The sequence below is a fragment of the Myotis nattereri genome, assembly GCF_964212035.1.
Source record: "Myotis nattereri genome assembly, chromosome: X".
In the NCBI taxonomy this organism is placed as follows: domain Eukaryota; kingdom Metazoa; phylum Chordata; class Mammalia; order Chiroptera; family Vespertilionidae; genus Myotis; species Myotis nattereri.
The window spans coordinates 68150061-68176079 of record NC_138078.1 but is presented as its reverse complement, the minus strand read 5'-3'; the positions used below and the strand labels follow the sequence as shown (position 1 = coordinate 68176079).

The 26019-nt window shown below is 38.4% G+C and overlaps 1 protein-coding gene across 3 annotated transcripts in view; it reads right to left on the bottom strand.

Annotated features, from left to right (window-relative positions):
* LOC308536156 (synaptotagmin-like protein 5) overlaps positions 1-26019 on the bottom strand; it is a 154014-nt gene that overhangs the window by 46975 nt on the left and 81020 nt on the right. For 2 of the 3 annotated variants that reach the window (XM_081115219.1, XM_081115220.1), the window contains exons 10-11: positions 19607-19815; positions 18404-18548 (exon numbers count right to left, since the gene is read on the bottom strand). In XM_081115219.1, the coding sequence (XP_080971345.1) occupies positions 18406-18548; positions 19607-19815 (352 nt within the window). In that variant the 3' untranslated portion in view covers positions 18404-18405. Of the gene's footprint in view, positions 1-16773; positions 18549-19606; positions 19816-26019 lie in introns of those variants that run through there. The other variant, XM_081115218.1, reaches the window with a different exon arrangement.

Here is a 26019-nt window from a genome sequence, read left to right as displayed (position 1 = left end):
ATTCACTTCTAAATTGCAATAAATGGTGTGAAGTTGGTTGGAAATAATAGAAGAGATATCATATAGAAGATGTCTGATTAATATAATATAATAAAGCTTTGAGGGGCTCTATTTTCTCAAGTTTAGAGGAGACTGCTTCTAGATTTAGTTGGTCCTCATTGGATTAAGGTTTGAAAACTCATCTAGAATCAAAAATATCCAGTTCTTCATTGCATGTAATCTGAAACAAGGTCAGACTACATGTCCAGGGAATGTCTTTAGGATACTAACAGGAGAACAGAGGAAATAAAGAATGATAGTCATCAGACATGCATTTAAGAGAAGAAATAAAAAGTGAAGGGAATAAAGTGGCCAAAAAAGAGACTTGTTGATGGAAAAAAAAATAAAGAAAAAAAATGAAGAGACTGGTAAATGGGGTGTCTTAGGCCAATAGTCACATTAACTAACAAGTACCAATTCTTTTTTTTTTTTTAATATATTTTATTGATCTTTTACAGAGAGGAAGGGAGAGAGATAGAGAGTTAGAAACATCGATGAGAGAGAAAGAAACATCGATCAGCTGCCTCCTGCACATCTCCTACTGGGGATGTGCCCGCAACCAAGGTACATGCCCTTGACCAGAATCGAACCTGGGACCTTTCAGTCTGCAGGCCGACACTCTATCCACTGAGCCAAACCAGTTTCGGCAATTCTTAAGGATAAAATACTTTAAATCTAAAGGCCCATTCTAAAATATTCTCTACACCAATGCTTCTTAAAGTTTATTGCACTTGCAGATCAACTAAGGTCTTGTTATAACAAATACTCAGATTCAGTGGATATAGGTTGTGGCCCAACATTCATTTTCAACAAGCTCCAGGTAATGATAATGCTGGTAGTTCATGAATCACATTTTGAGAAGCAAGTCTCTAGCTCATGAAAAACACCGAATTTTTATCTGGGGTTCAGTTTGTTGAAGTACAGAAAGCATGGGCTTTGGGATCTGAATTGGGGAGCTAAATGTGAGGCTCTAATACACAATAGTTGGGTAAATTTAGGCAAATTACTTAACCTCTCTGAGACTCATGTCTTTTTTGTGCTTTTGTCTTTTTTAAACTCAGCTAACAAATTAAGTCACAATTTGCAAAGCACCTGATGCATAGTATGTACTCAATAAATGTCACTTTTGGTCCCTTCCCCAGTCCCTACCCATGATTTATTGAGAGGACGGCAAAGAGAGTGATGGTATCAGGATTCACATTTACAGGAAGATTAAGTGACCAAAAACCCCAAATGAGGTTACATTCAGTAGCTGAGTATCAAAAAGAGTTGCTCAATATCATTCTAGCCTTGGAAATAGAATCCAGACAATCATCCAATCTGAATGTCAATTTAGCAGATATGCTTTTCTCCAAAGACAAATAGGTATGAAAACAGGAGGAATAGGTGACATACAATCAATCTTCAAGTAGTCAGAAATAACTTGGAACACATTAGAGATATTAGGAAAATGAATTTAATGAAAAAGATATCACACTTTGCAGCAAGTACAGTGTGACACCAAGTTTTGGTCTGGAGTATATATTCCATACAGAAGCTTAGAAGTAGGCATGGTAACTTTAAGTATCACTACTACTTTTGCACTAAACATGATAAGACAACTAAATAGAAACAGTCCTTTGCACCCAAAAATAAAACCAAGAAAACTAGCAAAATGAATGCAGACTTTCCTTCATCTCCAGAGAAGTTTAAATATAGTCTTACTGTCTTTTAGAGTTCTTTCATCCTTTTCTCTCTCTTTGCTTAAAAATAAAGATACTGTATCATACACTTAAAATGTCAATTTAATAAAAAATTGGTAAGAGGGTAAATCTTATGTTAATTTCTCTTACCTCAGCAACAAAATAAAGAGAGCTATCAAGTCACAAAAAGACATTAGAGGAAACTAAATGCATATTGATAATTTAAAAAAGCAAGTAGGAAAAGTCTACATACTGTATGATTCCAACAATATGATATTCTGAGGAAAGTCAAAACTATAGAGACACAAGATCAATGGTTGCCAGTGAAACCACTCTGTATGATAATGTAATTGTGGAGATGATATTATATATTAGCCATAGAACTGTAAAATACAAAGAATGAACCATAATATAAGCCAGCGGTTCTCAACCTGAGGGTCGCGATCTCTTTGGGGGTCGAACGACCCTTTCACAGGGGTCGCCTAAGACCATCGGAAAACACATATATAATTACATATTGTTTTTGTGGTTAATCACTATGCTTTAATTATGTTCAATTTGTAACAATGAAATTGGGGGTCACCGCAACATGAGGAATTGTATTAAAGTGTTGCAGCATTAGGAAGGTTGAGAACCACTGATATAAGCTATGAACTTTAATTTATAATAACATGCCAATATTGTTTCATCAATTGTAATAAATGTGGCACACCAAAGCAAGATATCAATAATAAGAGAAACTTGTGGGGGGAGAGAGCAGTAGTATATGGGAACTCTGTACTTTCTGCTCAAATTTTCCATAAACCTAATGCTTCTCTAAGAAATAAAGTCTATTAATTTAAAAATAATCTAACACAGAGACCACCTTCCTATCAGAGCAGGAGTTCAGAAGAATAAATTGGCATCCAAAGCAGGTGGGTATCAGGGACAAAGCAGAAATAACATACTGATGTGTAGGTGACTCAGCCTGTGGCAGAGTTTGGAAAATTACTCTTATTTCTTCTCAGGAGAGCCCCATTCTAATGTCCTAGGAAATCAGTGATTCTTAACTGTTTTTTGGATATTGAAAGTGTTTTTTTCTTCTTTAGCCCACTACACTCTTGGACTCATCTTCAGGCCTAGAGATAAACAGCCTGCTCATGACAACTACTTTCAATCCAGGAATGGAGATAGAGTGCATTCAGCATTGGGCCAATTCTTATTCTGATGATGTGATGCCTCACACAGGTCCTTGAAATATTTATCTGTACATTTATTTTGAGAAACACCTGCCTGCTAAAAGGGATACAAAGGAAATCCCCAATGAAGACAAACCACATTTTTTCCTATGTACTTAGCAATTCACATCTGGCCCAAATTGTATACCTCTTCAACAAAACAGGCCTGCTGCTAACCAGACCTGTATGCCTCAGAATTTATCAACCATGAATTGCTCTTCAGGCATAGGGTCTCCTCCTCACTTATCTATTCAAGTGGTCATTATTTATTCATGCTAATACCAGGCTCTTCTTGGGAGGACTTATCCACCTCTTTAACTTTTCAGGAATGTTTAGTACCCTTTATAATTTGGCACCCCCTAAACCTAACTGCAACCTGGCTCTGTGCATTCAGATTCTTTGCAAGCAAATAATTCTAACAGAGCTGGCTTTGAAGATGATAGGAAAAAAGTGAAAATTAGTAATAGTTCCATTAATCCATGTGGGAAAAAAGCATTAAAGGCATACCTTATGTTTCTGGTGTACACCCCATCTGTCAGGAATTAAGGATGACAAAATACAGTGGGGCCTTGACTTACGAGTTTAATTCATTCCGTGATGGAGCTCATAACTCAAATTACTCATATGTCAAATCAAAAGTGAACGAGTGAGACACGTGATGCTAGGCTGATGTTGTGGCGTTCACTGTGACGTTCGCTGCGCCAACTAGCGGTGGGGTATCTGAAGCTGGCTCATAACCCAAATTTTAGCTCGCAACTCAAAGTAAAAAAATCGGCCTAGAGATGGCTCCTATCTCGAAAAACTCGTTAGTCGGGACACTAGTAAGTCAAGGCCTCACTGTAATTGAAAGTGGTGAGGAAGGTCAAAAGCAAGAAGATTCAGGAGAGTCTTCATTTTTCTTTCTTCACAGCATCTGAAAGCTAATGATATCTCTTCAAAAATGTCCATTTATGAATAATGAATATTAGGAAAGGATAGAAAATAAAATATATCCCCACCCATCAAGCACTCTAAAAGTAGTTCAACCATAAATGATTGACAGAAAATGTTTTGTAATGGAATAGATACTTCCCTTGTCTCCAAATTAGAAAGATTTAAAAATAAGCTTTACTGTGGGGACCCCTCAATTTCCATGGATTTGCACAAAGAAGTTTCAACTTTCTGAAGACAAATAAACCATTGGCTAAGCCGAAATAAAAAGAAAAAAGAAAAAAAAAAAACCCTTGCAAGGAGCAATCAGATTCCTTCCCCAAAGTAAGTGGATTGAATAATAAATGGGTAATAAATGGGTAAAAATAAAATATTTGGGGTCAAACATATCTAGTTTCAGCCCATCTTTCAGGAGACATTTTTCCCTATGCAAATGCCAGTGATTTAGACATTTGCTTTAGCTATTATAATATTTTATTTGCTTTCTGTATTAATTGCTGCCTCATTAAGAGAAAAAAGAAAGCAAAATAGAGACAAGTATCTTCTTGTACAGAAAAAGTGGAGAGAAGAGTAGGATTTCCTACTCTATATGAGTGTTTTGTCATTTATAGTCAATACTCACATATATTCTACTCCCCTTTTCCAAGTATGAAAGGAACCCTCTACCAGAATATTTTGATGGATTCCAGTGAGCTAAGTAAAGTACAACTGATAATATCTGAAACACTGCACTCCTCATAATGACAACAGTAGATTGTATTTCTATGGAATCTGATTTGACAGATTGCTAAATTTCTTTCTGCAGATAAAAAGCATGATTCTGCACAACATTCCCTTGTGGAAGCAGATTAATCTCCCTGACATAGGTCATAGAAAGAAATGGACATTACACTGGAAGGAGGTTCCACAACCTGCTAATGAAAACTGATCATATTTTTTCTTTCCATAAAATTAATTACTTTTTGTAATATTTATTATATAATCAGATAATAAAATAAATAAATGATCTACACCCTAAAAACAAGTAAATGACTAACACCCACAGTGGGTAACATAGCACAAAATTTTTTTGTATTTTTGCTGGATACTAGAGACCAATCCATTATGCATAGAATGCTTAACAACTAACCAAACATCCAGGAAAAGAGAGGCCTGAGATATTATTAACCACAGAGTGCTATAACTAGCTCATTAATAATGACCATTTTCTCCATAGTGGCTTAAAATTTACAAAGCACATTTACATATACTACCTCATTTGATATCTTCAATTACTTCAAGGAAGCCTAAATATTCTTATTTTACATGCAAATAGATGAAGGCCTAGATTGGATAATTTACTTGACTGAGGTCACATGGTTGGTAGTCAAGACTTAGTAACGTTATCTGAGTCCAGGGTTAGGCTTCCTTTTACCTTATCATGGTTGCCTTGCAATCAATAATGTCCGGGTCAGTCAAACCCAATCTGCCATCATGACACAGAGTTAGTCCAAATAATATAGTTAATATAATTTGTCCTCCAATGCAGTGTTTCTCAAACTGTGATCCGCTTAAATTAGAATCACCTGAGATGTTCGATAAACATGGAGATTCCTGAAGATTTTAGTTAGTAGGTTTGGAGCAATGCTCTGGAATCAATGTATTAAATTCACACTCCAGATGATTCAAATACTCCTTTGGAATTCTTGTGGTGGCTTAATTTCCATGATTATTATTTAAATCTTGTAGATCCAATTTTTGTTATAGTTTTGCCTGTGTAGATTTCCTCTTCCTATTTCTTTTCCTAATTTCAGAAGCCATAAATGACACCGTTGTAGGAGGAAAACACTTCTGCCAACTTCTAAAGGCTATGCTCAGTTTAATGGAAACATCTACATAGATGAAAAAAACATTGATCACAGCCCAAAATACCATAGGCTTTCACACTGAGGTATTTCAATCCACTTTGCTTCTAAAAGTGGGGTTTCCCTTTATTTATTCCACTGTTTTCTCCTTCCCCACCAGATATAAACCTTGAAGGAGCAGGTGATAATGAGACTAATATCACCAGGAATCAGATGGGCTCAATTCATCTGCTAGTTACTTAATTACTTGATGATCATAGAGCATATATTAGTATAAGTTTCTTAAGGAAAAGGAAGCCAAGAATATGAAGTCCTATCCTATATAATAAAGAGCTAATATGCTAATTAGACTAGATGGCAGAACAACCTTCTGGAATGACCAGTGGGTGGGGCCGTGAGGCCAAGGCAGCCAGGGCTGCAAATTTTTTTTTTTTTTTGCACAAATTTTGTGCATCGGGCCTCTAGTCAAAATATATTTGTTTTTGTGACCTGGAAAGTCTACATTCTGATGACTCCAGGAATAGTAACAACAAATGAAATGAGAACTTATAAACTGAATCTTCCACATGTCCTACAGGCATTATTTACACAATGAATTGATAAAGTCAGGCTTTTAAGCTTGGCCATGTTCTGTTACATCTTATCTGATTCAACTGGGGGGAAATTAAGGACTGAGATCTCCAGGCAAGGTTGTGGTCTCTTCTGAGAAGTGTATAGGATTGTTACTACAGTACCTGTAGAAAGCTTTCTTTTAAAAGACCTATCAGTAAGCATATTAAGAGATTTTTCTTGACCTGTGTGTAGGCTCCAGTTTCCTTATCTGTTAATTGGAAGTTAGAAACAGTGATCTGTTCTCTAAAGATGCTTACTGGTCTAACATTCTCTGTTGTTATCTTTTTATTTATTTATTTATTTTTGGTTTTCACTATTCCATCAATATTTTTTAAAATTACCAACTGTGTAGTAAGCATAGGGAATATAGCTGTGAAAAAACATAAATAAATGCGTGGTGGCAAGGGAAAAATAGAGGCATTAAATGACATTACACAAATAATTTATTATAATTGTGATGTGTGCCATAAAGGAGCAATACAGGGAGTCTGTTGTGACCTAGTCACATAAAGGATGATCAGGGGCAGTCTCCCTGAGCAGGTAACACTTAAGACCTGGATGATTAATGGAAAGCAGGATGATGAGAAGGAGCGAGAAGATTCTTTGCAGGAGACAAGATGGCGGCGGAATAATCAGACTCGTCCCCAGGCTTGTCCCGGAGCAAATGGAGTGAGCAGCTGAAACTAATAACACCCACCACGAATTGGCGAAGTATACTCAGCTGGTGAGACAGTTTGCAGCCGGGAAGGGCAGAGTTCCCCTGGAAAGGTAAAAACCAAGGATCTGGGCAGGAAAGTTTGCCAGACCACTGAGCCCAGAGGATCAGAGGGAGACTGAGTGGCACACAGCCGTGTCTCTTGGGACAGGCACAGCCCCTGACTGTGGAAAAGAGATCCGAGGGACTGTTGGTGCCTGGGAATTTGAGATCTGGGTTCCGTAATTACGGAGGACTGAGACTAAAAGGGGCAGCCTGAAGCGCTGACCAGACCATGCAGTGCCGGTAAGAGAGGAGCTTACAGAGACTCAGCCTTCCCCGTTTCTGCAGCTGGCGTTTGTTTGTTTGTTTGTTTTCACTGAACCCTGTTTATAGGACATTCCAGATACAGACACTCACTTGTGCTGAAGAGCGGGAGACGGTGCGGATGAGTGGAATCTGGAGAGAGGCTAGGGAGAGAAGGAGGCCAGGAGAAGTGGCAGCAAATTGAGTGCTGAGTCACCCCTGAGCCCACGACCTGGGCAGCCATTTTCTCCTAAGATTATAACCCCACCCCTCCCTCTAGCCCCCAGGCAAGGAATACAGCCACACCCAGATTCCACCCTGAATGAGATGAAGGATTAAAATAATCTGATTAGTCCCTGGGAGTTAACAGGGTCTGACCTATAGAGGGGCTGTCAGTCCCAGCAACGACAACAACAACAACAACAAATCACAGACATTCCATAAAAATAGGATCTTAAGCCAGCCAAAGGAATGACATTTCAATTTTTCATTTTTATTTTTTTATTATTATTTTGTTAGCTTTTTTTTTGCTTTTTTCTTTGTTCTCCTCTTTTTTTGTTTGTTCCTTTATTTCCTACTTCTATTTGCATTATTTTTTCAACCACGTGAGCAGCAGACATGTGAATGGCGTGCTCTTGTCCAGGGAGCATCAGCCCCATGAGCAGCCTGCCTCGAACCTAAGAGCCTCATGTGGCCTGCCCCTGTCCAAGGAGCAGCAGCTGTGTGAGCTGCCTGCTTCCCCGTCCGAGGAGGAGCAACCACGCAAGCAGTCCGAACTGTCTGAGGAGCAGCAGCTGCACGAGCAGTCTTCCTACTTCTGAGGAGCAGTAGCCCTGCACAGCCTGCTCCCATCTGAGAAGCAGCAGCTGCGCACACCCTGCACTAGTCTGAGGAGCAGCAGCTGCACAAGTAGCCTGCCCAATCCGAGGAGCAGCAGTTCTGTGAGCGGCCTGGCCCCATTCGAGGAGCAGCAGCAGCCCACCCCGGTCTGAGGAGCAGCAGCCACACGAGCAGACCACCCACGTCCGAGGAACGGCAGCCCTGCACAGCACACACTGGTCTGAAGAGCAGAGCCACAACAGCCTGCACCTGTCCGATGAGCAGCAGCTGGATGAGTGGCATGTCCCCGTCCGAGGAGCAGCAGACTTGCAATCAAACTGACCAAGTCCTAGGAGCAGTAGCCTCACAAGCAGCCCACCACATCAGAGGAACAACAGAAGCATGCAGCAAGCCCCCATCCAAGGATCAGCAGCCAAGTGAGCAGTCCGCCCCAGTTCAAGGAGTAACAGCTGCGTGTGTAGCCCGCCCCCATCCAAGGAACAGCAGCCTCGTGATCAGCACACCCTCTGTCAGAGAAACAGCAGCTGTGTGAGAAGCCTCCCTGCGTCAGCCAGAGCAGCCATCACAGCTGTGAAAAGCACCCACCAGAGGAGCTGCTGCCAACTAAGGAGCAGCTGCTACCACAACCGCACAAGAAGCCACTGCCACCCAAGGAGCAGCCCCTGAATGACTCAACAAATAGGTATGTTGGTGAGACCAAACATGGGTAGACAAAGAAACCCCAAAGGAAAAAAAAAGGAGGACTCGCCAGAAAAACAGCTAAGTGAAACAGAGGCCTTCAGCATGACAGAAAAAGAATTCAGATTAAGGGTCCTAGAATGCATAAACCGGATGGAGGAAAAAATCAAAAACTTATGCAAGAATCAAGAAGAAACGGATGAAAAAATCAGCAACTTATCTATGAATCAAAAAGAAACGGATGAAAAAATCAATAAATTATGTAAGAACTAAGAAGAAATGAAGAGTGATATAGCTGCAATAAAAAACACCATTGAAAGTTCCAACAGTAGACTAGGAGAAGCGGAGGACCGAATTAGCGAATTAGAAGACAGGGAAGCAAAACACACCCAAACTGAACTGCAATTGGAGAAAAAAATTAAAAGACAGGAGGAGAACCTAAGGGAGGTATGGGAAAACATACGAATAATAGGGGTGCCAGAACAACAGAAAGAGGAACAAGGGATAGAAAACCTATTCGAAGAAATAATATCAGAAAACTTCCCTGAGGTGGGGAAGAAAAAAGTCACACAAGCACAAAGAATCCCAAACAAGGTGAACCCCAAAAGACCTAAACCAAGACACATCATAATTACCATGGCAAATGTTCAGGACAAAGAGAGAAACTTAAAGGCTGAAAGAGAGAGACGGAAAGTTACATACAAGGGATCTCCCATTAGATTATTAAATGATTTCTCAACAGAAACACATCAGGCCAGAAAAGAATGGACGGAAATTTAAAAAGTGATGCAAAGCAAAGGAATGAATCCAAGAATACTCTATCCATCAAGACTATCATTCAAACTTGAAGGGGAAATAAGAAGCTTCACAGACAAAAAAAGGCTAAGGGAGTTTATCATGCAAGAAATGCTAAAGGGACTGGTGTAAAAAGAAGAAATAAAAAGCTCAGAAAGAAAACAGGCAAAAAAAAATAGAAATGGCTACAAACAAGTACCTTTCAATAATAACTTTAAACGTAATGGACTAAATGCTCCAATCAAAAGACATCAAGTGGCTGAATGGATAAAAAACTATGACCCATACATTTACTGTCTACAAGAGACCCACCTCAGAAGAAGGGACTCACACAGGCTGAAAGTGAAGGGATGGAAAAATATCTTTCAGGCAAATGGAAATGAAAAAAAACAAACAAACAAAAACTGGAGTAGCAATACTTATATGGGACAAAATAGACCTCAAAGTGAAGGCCATAGCAAGAGATAAGGAAGTCCACTTCATAATACTAAAGGGAACAATACAGCATGAGGATATAACCCTGATATACATATATGCACCCAATGCAGGAGCACCCAAATACATAAAAAAAAAAACTCCTGGAAGATATCAAGGGAGAGATCGACAACAATACAATCGTAGTAGGGGACTTTAATATACCACTAACTTCACTGGATAAATCCTTTAGAAAAAAAATATTGGCAAAGAAACAGCAATCCTAAATGACTCACTAGATCTGATGGAGTTAATTGATAACTTCAGAACATTTCACCCCAAAGCCACGGAATATACGTTCTTCTCAAGTGCACATGGGACATTTTCAAAAACAGACCATATATTGGGTTACAAGCAAAGTCTCCCCAAATTCAAGAAGATTGAAATTATACCAAACATCTTCTCAGACCCCAATGGCATAATATTAGAAACAAACTATAGTAAAAGCAACCCAAAATACTAAACCCCTGGAAGCTGAATAGCATGTTATTAAATAATGATTGGGTTACCAATGAGATCAAAGAAGAAATTAAAAACATCCTGGAAACTAATGACAATGAAAACACAATATCCAAAACCTATGGGACACAATGAAAGCAGTCCTGAGAGGGAAGTTTATAGCTCTACAGGCCTATCTCAAAAAAAAAAAAAAAAGAAAAAATGGTAGTAAATCATCTAAATCTACATCTCAAAGAACTAGAAACAGAGCAACAAGAAAAGCCCAGAGTGAGCATAAGGATGGAGATAATAAAAATTAGAGCAGAATAAATGACATAGAGACCAAAAAACAATACATAAAATTAATGAAACCAAGACGTGGTTCTTTGAAAGGATAAACAAGATTGATGAACCTCTAGCCAGGCTCACCAAGAAGCAAAGAGAGAGGACCCAAATAAACAAAGTCAGAAATGATAGCGGTGAAATAACAACAGATCCCACAGAAATACAAATGATTTTTAAAAAATACTATGGACAACTCTACTCCAACAAACTAGACCACCTGGAGGAAATGGACATATTCTTAGAAAAATACAACATTCCAAAACTCAATCAGGAAAAATCTAAAAATCTCAATAGGCCAATAACTATGGAAGAAATTGAAGCAGTCATCAAAAAGCTTCCAGGAAGGCAAAACCGGTTTGGCTCAGTGGATAGAGCGTCGGCCTGTGCACTAAAAGATCCGAGGTTCGATTCCGGTCAAGGCCATGTACCTGGGTTGCGGGCACATCCCCAGTGGGGGATGTGCATGAGGCGGCTGATCGATGTTTCGCTCTCATCGATGTTTCTGACTCTCTATCTCTCTCCCTTCCTCTCTGTAAAAAATCAATAAAATATATATTTTTTAAAAATTATATATATAAAAAAGCTTCCAGCAAAGAAAAGCCCAGGACCAGATGGCTTCACAGGGGAGTTTTACCAAACATTCAAGGAAGAACTAAAACCTATCCTCCTCAGACTACTACAAAAAATTCGAGAGGAAGGAACATTTCCAAGCTCATTCTATGAAGCCAGCATCACCCTAATACCAAAACCAGGTAAAGATAACACAATGAAAGAGAATTACAGGCCAATATCCCTCATGAACATAGATGCCAAAATCCTCAACAAAATCTTAGTAAATCGGATCCAGCAGTACATCAGAAAGATCATACACCATGACCAAGTAGGATTTATCCCAGGGATGCAATGATGGTACAATATCCGCAAATCAATAAACGTGATATATCACATAAACAAATTGAAAGAAAAAAACCACAAGGTCATATCAATTGATGCAGAAAAAGCGTTTGACAAAATCCAACGCCCATTTTTGATAAAAACTCTCAGCAAGGGTGGAACAGAAGGATCGTACCTCAACATAATAAAAGCCATATATGACAAACCCTCAGCCAAAATCATACTCAATGGGTAAAACCTAACACCATTTCCCCTAAGAACAGGAACAAGACAGGGATGCCCACTCTCACCACTCCTGCTCAACATAGTACTGGAAGTATTAGCCATTGCAATTAGACAGGAAGAAGAAATAAAAGGCATCAAAATTGGAAAATAAGAAGTAAAACTGTCCTTATTAGCAGATGAGATGATATTATACATAAAAAACCTTAACGACACCATCAAAAAACTATTAGACTTAATAAATGAATTTGGAAATGAAGCAGGATACAAAATTAACGCCAAGAAATCTATGGCATTTCTATACACCAATAGTGAACTTACAGAAAGAGAGACTGAAAAAACAATCCCATTTACAATCACACCAAAGAAATTAAGCTACGTAGGAATAAACTTAACTAAAGAGGTAAAAGACCTCTACTCAGAAAACTACAGGACGTTGAAAAATGAGATAGAGGAAGACATAAACAGATGGAAGAACATACCATGTTCTTGGATTGGTAGAATCAACATCATTAAAATGTCCATACTACCCAAAGCAATGTATAAATTCAACGCACTTCCCATTAAAATACCAACGGCATATTTCACAGACCTAGAACGAACTCTCCAAAAATTCATCTGGAGTAAAAAAGACTCTGCATAGCTGCAGTGCTCCTGAGAAAGAACAAAGTAGGTGGGATCTCAATACCAGATATCAAGCTGTATTACAAAGCCACTGTTCTCAAAACTGCCTGGTACTGGCACAAGAACAGACATATAGTCAATGGAATAGAATAGAGAGCCCAGAAATCAACCTGAACCAATATGCTCAATTAATATTTGACAAAGGAGGCAAGAACATACAATGGAGTCAAGATAGTCTCTTCAATAAATGGTGTTGGGAAAATTGGGCAGATACATGCAAAAATATGAAACTAGACCACCAACTTACACCATACACAAAAATAAAATCAAAATGGATAAAGGACTTAAACGAAAGACAGGAAACCATAAAAATACTGGAAGAATCCAAAGGCAACAAAATCTCAGACATATGCCGAAGCAATATCTTCACCAATGCAGCTCCTAGGGCATTGGAAACTAAAGAGAAAATAAACAAATGGGACTACACCAAAATAGAAAGCTTCTGCACAGCAAAAGAAACCATCAACAAAACAATGAGAAAACCCACTGTGTGGGAAAACATATTTGCCAATGTCATATCTGATAAGGGCCTAATCTCCAAAATTTATAGGGAACTCATACAACTTAACAAAAGGAAGATAAACAATCCAATAAAAAAAATGGGCAAAGGACCTAAATAGACACTTTTCAAAAGAGGACATTCAGAAAGCCAAGAGACATATGAAAACATGCTCAAAGTCACTAATCATCCCAGAAATGCAAATCAAAACAACAGTGAATCACCATCTCACACCTGTCAGAATGGCTATCATCAGCAAATAAACAAACAACAAGTGCTGGAGAGGATGTGAAGTAAAGGAACCCCTCTGCATTGCTGGTGGGAATGCAGACTGGTGCCGCCACTATGGAAGACAGTATGGAGTGTCCTCAAAAAACTAAAAATGGAACTCCCATTTGACCCCGTGATCCCACTTCTAGGAATAGATCCCAAGAAAACAGAAGCACCAATCAGAAAGGATATATGCACCCTATATGTTCATAGCAGCACAGTTCACCATAGCTAAGATCTGGAAACAGCCTAAGTGCCCATCAGTAGATGAATGGATTAGAAAACTGTGGAACATCTACTTGATGGAATACTATGCTGCTGTAAAAAAGAAGGAATTCTTACCATTTGCAATGGCATGGATGGAACTGGAGAGCATTATGCTAAGTGAAATAAGACAGTCCATGAAGGAAAAATACCACATGATCTCACTCATTTATGGATAATAAAGACGATTATAAACTTACGGGAAAAAAAATAGATACAGAGGCAGAGCAGCGTCGAACCGACTGTCAAACTACAGCGGGAAGGCCGGGGAGGGTTGGGGGACAGGAGGGCACGGTAAGAGATCAACCGAAGGACTTGTATGCATGCATATAAGCATACCCAATGGACATAAGATACTTGGGGGTAGGGGAGGCCAGGGGATTGTCAAGGGCGGGGAAAAAAAGGAGACATGTAATACTCTTTGTAATACTTTAAGCAATAAAACAATTTAAAAAAAGAGAACAGGTACATTATAACTACATTGTGCCTAAAGTAACCTTATCATCTTGTCATGATCTCAATAATATCCCAATAGATCTTTTTTTTCACTAAATACATCTGTAAACATCATGTGTGAAAATAAACACATGAATAGTTAGAATTAGCGTCAGAGGAAAGAATGAGGATCAGTGAGTATAGTTACAGGAAGCAGAATTCGACTCACTGCAAGGAAGACATGTCCATGATGAGAACAATTTGAAACGTACTGGGCCCTTCTACTGTTATTTGAGTGTTCCCTCTCTAGAAATGCCCAATCAGACCACATTACAGCAAGAAATATCCATGCACATTACACGTATCGTGAGTCTGAAATATGACTATGTTTTTGAACAAGGTTTTAAAAATAGTCTACTCCCTGCTCAGTTCCTTATTCTATTACCTCATCTTCTAGGTCAAGGTATCCAGAATTATGACAGTTCAGCAATGAAGCAAATGTTTATCTCTTGTAAATTTAATTCACTCCATTGACCTAAAAAATGCCGGGATATTGCTGTTATTGACACACTGGAAGTTCAAAGATGTGGTCAGCACTATTTGTCATTTTTGTGTTATGACTAAACTTTCTGAAGTTAATGGGCTTAGAAGACAGGACATCATTTACCTGAAGTTATTTAACAATAAAGTAGATTTTATTTATTCAAAAAAAAGAGAAGAAGATTCTTTGCAAAGGCCATGAGATGGGATAGAACCTGCCACATTTGAGAAGCAGATAAGTGCACTGTGTGACTAAGGGGAAGGGGAGGGAGGCATGGCTTGCAACAAGTTGGAGAGAAGGCAGCAACCATCATATGCATGGACTGGCAGGCCATGGGCAAGAATTTGGATTTTATTCTCAGGGGAATGAAAAGTCATGAAGGCGTTTTATGCATGATCCAATTTGCATTTTTAAAAGAACACTCAGTGGATGGACAGATAGATAATGATAAGCAAATACAATTAATGGTAGTAGCTGAATTTAGCTGGTAGGTATAAGAATGTTTACTGTAAAATCATTTCAACTTTTCTGCATGTTTAAACATTTTAAAAATAACATGTTGGTTAAATCTGGCTATAGTACAAAGAATGAATTGCTGGAGAATAAGAGTGGCTACATAGATAGCAGCTAGGAGACTTTTAATAATCATAGAAAAGGGGGATGGTAGCTTGGACTAGTGTGCTGGCGTAGAGATGGCAAGAACTGGGCAAGACTTTGAGATATTTAGGAAGTAGAATCAATTTGGTTTCCTGATTGAGTTTGCCTCATGGCAAGGCATAAATTAAAGATCACTACCCAGTGCCAAGTTAATATAACTGAGTGGATGATGGTACCAGGTACTGAATCAGGATATACTGGAGCAGAAAAACCTGGATGCAAGGGAGAGGGTAGATTGTTCAGTTTTGAATATGTTGGAAACATAAATTATCTCGGTGGAGATGCCATACATGCAGTTGGATCTTGGATCTGGGTCTGGGTCTGAGAGAAAAGATCTGGATTGGAGAAGTGAGTTTGAAGTCATAAGCATATAAATGGTCATCAAACCATGACAGCGCAATACATAATAATGCCTGAAAGGGTATAGAAAGTGATGAGAAAAGAAAGAACAAGCAGCAAAGAATCGAATGTTTAACATTTAACAATTTTTAAGAGACAAGGAGAGGGAGTAACTAATAAAACAAAAATTAGGCACATGTATGACAAAAGGCTTTGGAGTTGCTTCCAGTCTTTTGCAATAAATTCCCTATGCATATTAATTTCTCACATATGTATCTATCTCTGTAGGATAACTAACCCAAAGTGAAATTGCTACATTTTGTGCACACACACGTACACACACACACCCCTCATTTTAATTTCAAAGTATTTATTTTTGAAAAGAAAAGACTGCTAAGAAAAGCCACTAAACATAGACAATTTAGCTAACCATATTTAAAATGACATTTGATAGGATTGGTTAAATAAATCTGATGTATCCCTATAATGTACTACCATGTAGCCATAAAAAGAATGAGGCTGTCAATATATTCTGATATGCAAGGGGAGAAAGGACGACTTACTTTTCACAATTTTGAATTATTTGAATTTGTTTTCATTCACATGTATTACCATTATTTAAAAATGTTCTTTGTACTTCTACACCATACTTAGTAAAAAAAAAAAAAAAAAGGTGTGACTTAAAGATTAACTTACCTTTTATTTCTGAGAGCAACACCAACAGATTTCTGATGTATACCTGAGTTTTGCATCATGGGAATGCCCAGTTAGATGTTGGTTTTTATAAAATACAGTGAATTGCTCTAAATGTGGTGAAGATTTGAACAAAATGTTCATGCTTGTCTTGAGTTCAAGATATAAATTGTGGACTATATTACTTTTCCACTTTCATTATTAGTGAAGAAATCCACTTTATTTGTCTACTTTAGAGATGTCTCCAGAGTTTGCCATCATCACCCTTTCACCTCCCTTAAAAATGCCTTCGAAGACAGAATGAATCACATCAAGTTTGATGACTATTTTTCCAATATAGAAAATGATGATTTTAAATTTTTTGTTTTCTGTTTTCAAGAAAGGTGACAGAGATATAGGTGTGAGTTTTTTCAAAAAAATATACTATATGTACTAAGCTTCACTAGACCACTAACTTCAATTTTTTAGAAATAGTCTATTTTAAATAATATTTAAAATGGATTGCTTATTCTCTAAGAACAATACTAAATATATTATTGAATCTGCTTTCCATATTCAAGAAAAAATTTAGAATATGGAGAATTGAGCTAGAATAAACCAGAAGATGATTCTAGTTTCCCTATTACTAAAAATCAGTTACAATCTTCTTAGGGATTTTATATGAATTCAAATGAAAAAATAAGCTGAGGGGCTAAAATATGACTCCAGAAAAAGACTAGGTGGAGTATGTTCATAGGCAAATAATCAGAATTTGCTCCACTTTCCTTCATCTATGTGTTCCTGTCCACCATGATAAGCATAGGATGATGCCAAGGACTTCAGTGGAAAGAACACTGGCCTAGGAGTTACATGCTGGATTTAAGTCCTAATCCTCTATAGGAGTCACAGCTTCTATATGATTGTGGGCATGTCATTTCAGTTTTCTGGGTTCAGACTTGGAATCTGCAAAATGTGGAATCAGGTCTGAGGCACCTTTCAGCTTTAACAACCTTTGCATCTAAGTTTGGTTGGTTAAGCATCTGGAATTCCAGGTGACAGAAAGTATGGTAGATTGAACTATTGGCCATGATTCTTCATTCCTTCCTGCATCCTCACTCTCCCCAAGGTTTCATTATGAGCAGAATGTATTTCCCTGCCTCTTGATTTTGGGCTGGGCCATGTGACTTCCTTTGACCAATGGAGTATCAATAGATATGATGAAAACATTGCTCACAGTATACATTATTTCTTATTCCTTTTCAAATAATGGCTTAGAACATTTTATAAAATATATGTTTGCAACAGAACTCTGTAGGTAGGTCATAACTAGGGTGACCCTATATCCAAATTTCCTCGGGTCAATCTTGGTTTATCTGTCATTCTGGTATATTAATTTAGCTTCCTTCACTATCAAAGGTGGGTTTATTTAGATTATAAATTATATAGTCACGACAGAAAAACTTGAAAACTTACCTGGGTGAGCCACATAATTGCTAAAATAACAGGGCAACTCCCTGGCCTCAGCAACCATCCCCACACACCTTCTTTGAATCATGGGGATTCCCAGGATGAGGAAAGGGTAGTCAGTATTCCTTCTTCTTACTCTTCAAGTGATCTACATTCTGAGTAGCCCCATTTTCCCTCAAACCATTTGAGGAAACCTAAAGTAACTAATAACTAGAAAAAGTGTGGGATTCCCAAGAGAACTATAGTGTCAAATAAGCTTGCACCAACCATTTCCCTTATGGTATAAAGCCTATAATCATTACAAAATGTGCTTGTTGACAGAACAATGTGGTACACTTTCTATCATCCAATCAATATGTCCATGGGCCACGGACATATAATGGTACATGCTTTTTTAGACTTTCAGCAAGACCCTACATGTTCATCACTCTGACATCTCTCCCCTCATGTCCTAATGCCCTCAAGTGAGAAATGCCAGGGAAGAATAAGTTCAGGACCCAAGCCTGCTACTGCTAGAAAATGACAGCCAAACAGTCTCAGGATGTCTCATTTTGGAGAATGGTACCTTCAGAGCTGACGCTTCCCCATGCTGGAACGAAGCATGAGTATACCCTCTACAGGAGTCCCAGGATTGTCGGCCATCTTCTGCCAAAGGTGTTGTTCTTCCCCCTGTGAATCCATCCAATCCACAGTCTTCCCATGGCTCACACCTTAAAAAGGAAAATAGAAATATTACTCTTCACATATTAAATGTTTTGGTCTTCTGGAAGATATTTAGTAGCCTCTGAGGGGGCCTTTTGATTACAGAGCCCTTCACTGACTTGTTCTCACTAACCATATCTAGTGAATGGTGTTGAGTGAAATATAGCTTTTACAGCCTGCACTACTCTCTTCTGCATAGATGATGAGAAACAATAGAAAGGGTACTTGTAGCTCCTTTCTTCCCCACTTTGGTAGTTTGCAGAGAGCTAGTTCATCTAGATTGAGTTTACATGACAGAAAAAAAGACTGAACAAGGCTCTGGTGCTCTTTTTTTCTAACAACTCCAGTTCTTTGATCTGGGGAGTTTTCACTTTACTGGTATAGATATTCTAGGCTCTCCTTAATCTATAATAAGTGTATCATCATAGGGGTGGGTTTATTCTTAACAGGAATGTTGACCATGGTGCATGCAGAACACATATGTCTGGACCAAGCTACAGAATACTGAGTTTGGGGTCTGCATGTGCTCCACTACTATAATTTTCCCCCTATACTTGTGTCTTGTGGTGTGTTTCCATGGTCTGTTTGCAAAACATCAGATGTTAGTTTTCAGGGAAAATTATTTGTTTTAACTAGTGTGAGTAATGGCTGCAAATTATGGACAGGGATGAGAAGAGGATGAAATAAAGTTGGTCTTGGACATCCTCTCTCCTATCAGAGTCTGTGTTGTCTGGTGATCCTCTCCTGGGCAAAACCTGAAGTAAGGCCCACAAAAGCAGTTGAAATTCACTTAGACTAAAGTGTAAATTATACTTTGTGAAAAGAATGAAAATAAAAATTATGCATCCCAAACTTCTAGTTGAAGGACATATCTGTAAAGTTGTGAAGTAGTATATTTATTTTAAAAATGAACATATCATTGGTTAAAGGCATGGGACATCTGTGGAAATTAAGGAGTCAGCTGTGCTGAAGTTAAATATATACCTACTACATATCACACCTTCAGGAACCACTCCTAAACCCCATGCAGAGTCACAGACCAAATCAGGGTCCCCGAGTCCCTCACCACTTCCAGAATTCAAACGAACTCCTCCCAGAAAGATGTTGCTAGAAAAGGTCTCCTTGTCCCAGATGGTAAGTTCTAGGCAAACATTCTTTATATCCTGGGGATGCAGGCCACAGAACATGAAAGTATGATTCCACTGAGGGTTAACACTCCTTTTTATTACCAGAGTTTTGTGCTTGGTGACTTTTCTATCATCAGGGAGCAGGTAGCTGCAGGAAAAAAAATGCAATCAAGCCATCAGTGAGACAGTAGTCGGAAAATGGCATCCTTGAAATATTTCCCATAATTCCTGCTGTGTGTATTTGTGATATGTGTATTGGATATTCTCTTCCAGATTCTTATATGTCTAAATTTGGATTTACTTAGTGGGATGGTTTATTATTTCTTTTAGGTGGAGCAATATTGAAATTCCCACACTCTCTTTTTCTTTTTATTAGGATACTTGGGGCCACCAAGCATGAGCTACAGAGTCATCTGCAGATGACTGCTACTTGTGTTGGGCTTAGAGTTTCCCAGGAGAGACCAAGCTGTGAATCTTGGCAAGCTGCTGCTAGTGCCAGGCGTGGGCCCACTTATCAGAGGTATGGGGCACACTGAGTCCACCTGCTACTTGCATGAAAGATTTTAGGAAATTCTGAAGGCTGAGCCATTCATACAAAAAAGACACAGCAGAGATCCAAGATGGCTGCCAACGAGATGGCAGGCTGCAAGATAGTGTGTGAGTGAGAGAACAAAAGGAAAGTGTATGGACTTCTGGGGAGTATATGTATTTGTGAGTGAGGGACAGCTATATTCCAAAGGACTGTCGTACTGGGCTCCCCTGGCTGGGCAGCCTCTACTGCTGCTGAAATCTCTCCCAGAAAAGCCGTCTCTGCCACAGAGACTGCACCATCTTGAAGGGTATAGTGGCTGTGATCTGAAGCCCAGCCTTACTTTCAACTGGGGAGACCTTGGATACCTCATGGGACCCTACAACCACAATGACCAGGGACCAGTTGCCTCAGCTACAAACCCATGAACACCTGGACTACATCATCCCCAACTGAAGGCACCTAAAAAGCCTATCAAGAGGCAGACAAAGTGGTGCAAATATGCGGATGAGCCGTACACCTTCTCACAGAGCAGATAGAAAGAACAGCTAAATCAAATAACATCCAACTGGAATTGGTGAATTAAACACAGCTGCTGAGGCAAACCATGGATGGAAAGGTCAGATATGACCTAGAGAAAGGAGAGAGAGAGCTACATAACCAGACACCCAGAGATGAGTTAATCAGGGGGAGACCAAGAAGCAACCCGCATACAAAAAAAAAGGGAAAAAAAATCACCAGAAGAGGAAGTAAATGAAATGGAGGCAAGCAATATGTCAGAAAAAGAATTCAGAGCAATAGTCATAAGGTCACTGAAAGGGATGGAAGACAAATTCAACAATATGTGTAAGAACCAAGAGGAAATTAAGAAGAACCAAGAAGAAATGAAAAAAAAAATGACATAGATGCAATAAAGAACTCAATAGAAAGCATCAACAGTACACTAGAAGAAGTAGAGGACTGCATCAGTGAGCAAGAAGACCAGGTAGGAGAAAATACGCAAGCAGAGCAGCATCTAGAAAAAAACTTTAAAAAATAGGAGGAGAGCATAAGGGAACTTTGGAACAAAGTGAAATGAAACAACATCTGCATTATAGGGATACCAAAAGGAGAGGAACCTGAGCAAGGACTAAAAAACCTGTTTGAAGAAATAATGACAGAAAACATCCCTGATATAGGGAAGAAAAAACTCACACAAGTCCAAGAAACTCACAGAGTCCCAAACAAGATGAACTCCAAAAGACCGACACCAAGACACATTATAATTAAATTGGCAAACACTAATGACAAAGTAAAAATCTTAAAGACTGCCAGAGAGAGAGACAGAAAGTTACCTACAAAGGATCCCTCATCAGACTAGCAACTGATTTCTCAACAGAAACACAGGTCAGAAGGGAATGGAATAAAATATACAAACTCCTGTAAAGGAGGGTCTGAATCCAAGAATACTGTACCCAGCAAGGCTATCAATCAAAATTGAGGGTGAAATCAGGAGCTCCACAGACAAAAAAGGACTAATGGAGTTTATTACAACCAAACCTACAATGCAAGAAATGCTAAAGGGTCTTCTGTAAAAAGAAATAGGAAGGGAAGAAGGAACACAGGAGTAAAGAATAAAAATGGTGACAAAGAAGTACCTGTCAATAATAACTTTAAATGTAAATGGAGTAAATGCCCCAATCAAAAGACATAGGGTAGCTGAGTGGATAAGAAAACATTATCCATATAACTTCTGTCTAGAGGACACCCATCTCAGAACAAAGGATTCACACAGACTGATGGTGAAAGGGTGGAAAAAGGGTTTTCAGGCAAATGAAAATGCAAAAAAAAAGCTGGGGTAACAATACTTATATCTGACAAAGTAGACCTCAAAATGAAGGCCATAAGAAGAGTTAAGGAAGGCCACTTCATAATACTAAAGGGAGCAGTCCAACAAGAAGAAATAACTCTAGTAAATATATATGCACCCAATATAGGAGCAACAAAATGCATAAAAAAACTTCTGAAGGATATCAAGGGAGAGGTTTACAGTAATACAATAATTGTAGGGGACTTTAGTATCCCACTAAAACCACTGGACAAATCCTCTAAACATAAAAGAAGCAAAGAAACATCAATCCTAAATGACTCACTAGATCAAGCATCTTCTCAGATCACAATGGCATAAAGCTAGAAATCAACTACAATAAAAACAAACAAAATCAAACACCTGGACGATAAATAGCATGCTATTAAACAATGATTGGTTTGCCAACTAGATCAAAGAGGAAATAAAAAGCATCCTTGCAACAAATGGCAATGAAAACACAACAATCAAAAATCTATGGGACACACACAGTGAAAGTAATCTTGAGAGGGAAGATCATAGCTCTACAGGCCTATCTCAAAAAACAAGAAAAAAATAGTAATAAATTATCTAACCCTACAACTCAAAGAGTTAGAAAGAGAGCAACAAGTAAAGCCCAGCATAAGTAGAAGGAAGGAAATTATAAAGATCAGAGCAGAGATAAACGATAGAGTCCAAAAAAGCAATACAAAAAATCAACAAAACCAAGAGCTGGTTCTTTGAAAGGATAAACAAGATTGATGAACCTCTAGCCAGGATCACCAAGAAGCAAATAGAGAGAACCCAAATAAGCAAAATCAGAAATGAATGAGGTGAAGTAACAACAAATCCCACAGAAATACAAATGTTTATGAAAAACACTATGAACAGCTCTATTCCAACAAAATGGACAACCTAGACAAAATGGACATATTGTTAGAAAAATGCAAGCTCCCAAAACTCAATCAAGAAGAATAAAAAAACCTGAATAGGCTAATAACTACCAAAGAAATTGAAGCAGTGATAAAAAAATCTTCCAGCAAACAAAAGCCCTGGTCAGAACGGCTTTACAGGGGAATTCTACCAAGCATTCAAACAAGAACTAAAACCTATCCTCCTCAGATTATCCCAAAAAATTCAATAGGAAGGTACACTTCCAAGTTCTTTCTATGCAGCCAGCATTTCCTTAATCTCAAACCAGATAAATACATCACAACAAAAAAGAACTACAGACCAATATCCTTGATAAACATAGATGCTAAAATCTCAACAAAATTCTAGCAAATAGGTTTCAGCATTACATTAGAAAGATCATACACCATGACCAAGTGGGATTTATTCCAGGGATGCAGGATGGTACAATATCTGCAAATCAATAAATGTAATACATCACATAAACAAATTGAGAGATAAAAATCACATAGTCATATCAATTGATGCAGAAATAGCATTTGACAAAATCCAACATCCTTTCTTGATAAAAACCCTCAGGAAAATGGGAATAGAGGGGTCATACCTCAACATAATAAAAGCTTTATTTGACAAACCTACAAGCCAATATCATACTCAATAGGCAAAAACTAAACTCATTTCCCCTAAGAACAGGAACAAGACAGCGATGCCCATTTTCACCACTCCTGTTCAATATAGTACTGGAAGTGCTAGCCATTGTCATCAGACAAGAAGAAGAAATAAAAAGGACATCCAAATTGGACAAGAAGATGTAAAACTGTCCTTAATCACAGATGACATGATACTATACATAGAAAACCCCAAAGACTCCATCAAGAAACTAATAGACTTAGTAAATGAATTTGGCAATGTAGCAGGATACAAAATTACCACCCAAAAAATCTATGGCCTTTTTATACACCAATAATTACCTCACGGAAAGAGAAACAAAAAAAAAATCCCATTTACCATTGCACCAAAAAAAATTAAGATACCTAGGAATAAACTTAACTAAGGAAGTAAAAGACCAGTACTCAGAAAACTACAGGACATTGAAAAAGAGATAAAGGAAGACATAAACAAATGGGAGAACTTAGCATGTTCATGGATTGGTAGAATCAACATCATTAAAATGTCCATACTACCCAAAGCAATCTACAGATTCAATGCAATCTCCATTAAAATACCAATGACATATTTCAAAGATCTAAAACAAACTCTCCAAAAATTCATCTGGAATAAAAAAAAGACGCCGAATAGCCACAGCAATCCTGAAAAAGAAGAACAAAGTTGGAGTGATCACATTACCAGATATCAATTTATATTACAAAGCCACAGTTCTCAAAATTGCCTGGTACTGGCACAAGAACAGACATATAGACCAATGGAACCAAACAGAGAACCAAGAAATTGACCCAAGCCATTATGCTCAATTAATATTTGACAAAGGAGGCAAGAGCATACAATGGAGTCAAAACGGTCTCTTTAATAAATGGTGCTGGGAAATTTGGACAGATACATGCAAAAAAAATGAAACTAGATCACCAATGTACACCATACACAAAAAATAAACTCAAAATGGCTAAAGGACTTGAATGTAAGTTGGGAAACCATAAAAATCCTACAAGACTCAATAGATAGCAAAATAGCAGACATATGTTGTAGCAATATCTTTACAGACATAGCTCCCAGTGCAATGGAGACTAAGGAGAAAATAAACAAATGGGACTACATCAAAATAAAAAGCTTCTGTACAGCCAAAGAAACCATCAACAAAACAGCAAAAAAAAAAAAATCCCACTGCATGGGAGAACATATTTGCCAATGCTATTTCAGGTAAGAGTGTAATCTTCAAAATTTACAAAGAACTCATACAACTTAACAAAATTAAGATGAACAATCCAATAAAAAATGGGCAAAAGATCTAAAGAGACACTTTTTGAAAGAGGACATACAGAAGGTCCAGAGACATGAAAACATGCTCAAAGTTACTAATCATCCTAGAGATGCAAACCAAAACAACAATGAGGAACCATCTCATAGCTGTCAGAATGGCTATCATCAACAAATCAACAATGGACAAGTGCTGGCGAGGATGCGGAGAAAAAGGAACCCTCCTGCACTGCTGGTGGGAATGCAGACAGGTGAAGCCACTGTGGGAGGCAGTATGGAGTTTCCTCAAAAATTAAAAATGGAACTTCCATTTGACCCAGTAATCCCACTTCTAGGACTATGTCCCAAGAAACCAGAAACAGCAATCAGAAAGGATATATGCACCCCTATGTTTATAGCAGCACAATTTATAATAGCTAAGATTTGGAAATAGCCCAAGTGTCCATCAGCAGATTAGTGGATTAAAAAACTGTGGTATATCTACACAATGGAATACTATGCTACTATAAAAAATAAGGAACTTTTGCCATTTGCCACAGCATGGATAGAACTGGAAAGCATTATGCTAAGCGAAATAAGCCAGTTGGAGAAAGATAAATATCACACGATCTCACTCATATGTGGGGTATAATGATCAACATAATTTGATGAACTAGAATAGATCCAGGAACAAATGGTAGGGGAGGTTGGAGAGCAACGAAGGGACTTGTATGCATGCATATGAGCATAACCAATGGACTCTGCCACTGGGATGGTGGGGGCTTGCCTAGCATGGGAATGGCTTGGGTGGGGGGCATCTATTGGGGAAAAAGGAGACATATGCAAAACTTTAGACCATAAAAAAAGAGACTGCAAACAACTTGGATGAGGCTTCATATTGGGTAGTGCTGGATCTCAGGAAATCACCAGGTGGGGTGAACAGTGTGGTTCAGGTTTATGGAGTCTCAGATATGGCACCAGCCTTTCAGCTCTGTAGGGAGGAGGTCCTAGCTCTTTTGTCTGAGAGAAAACTATCCCTGAGTTCTTTCCCTGATGCCAGACAATTTAATTCCTCTTCATATGTTCCTGGATTCTTTAATGCTGCTACTCAAGTGCTAGAGCTCAATGGGAGTGAGGCTGAGTATTCTATGCACAGGCCCTTTAAGAGGAACTAC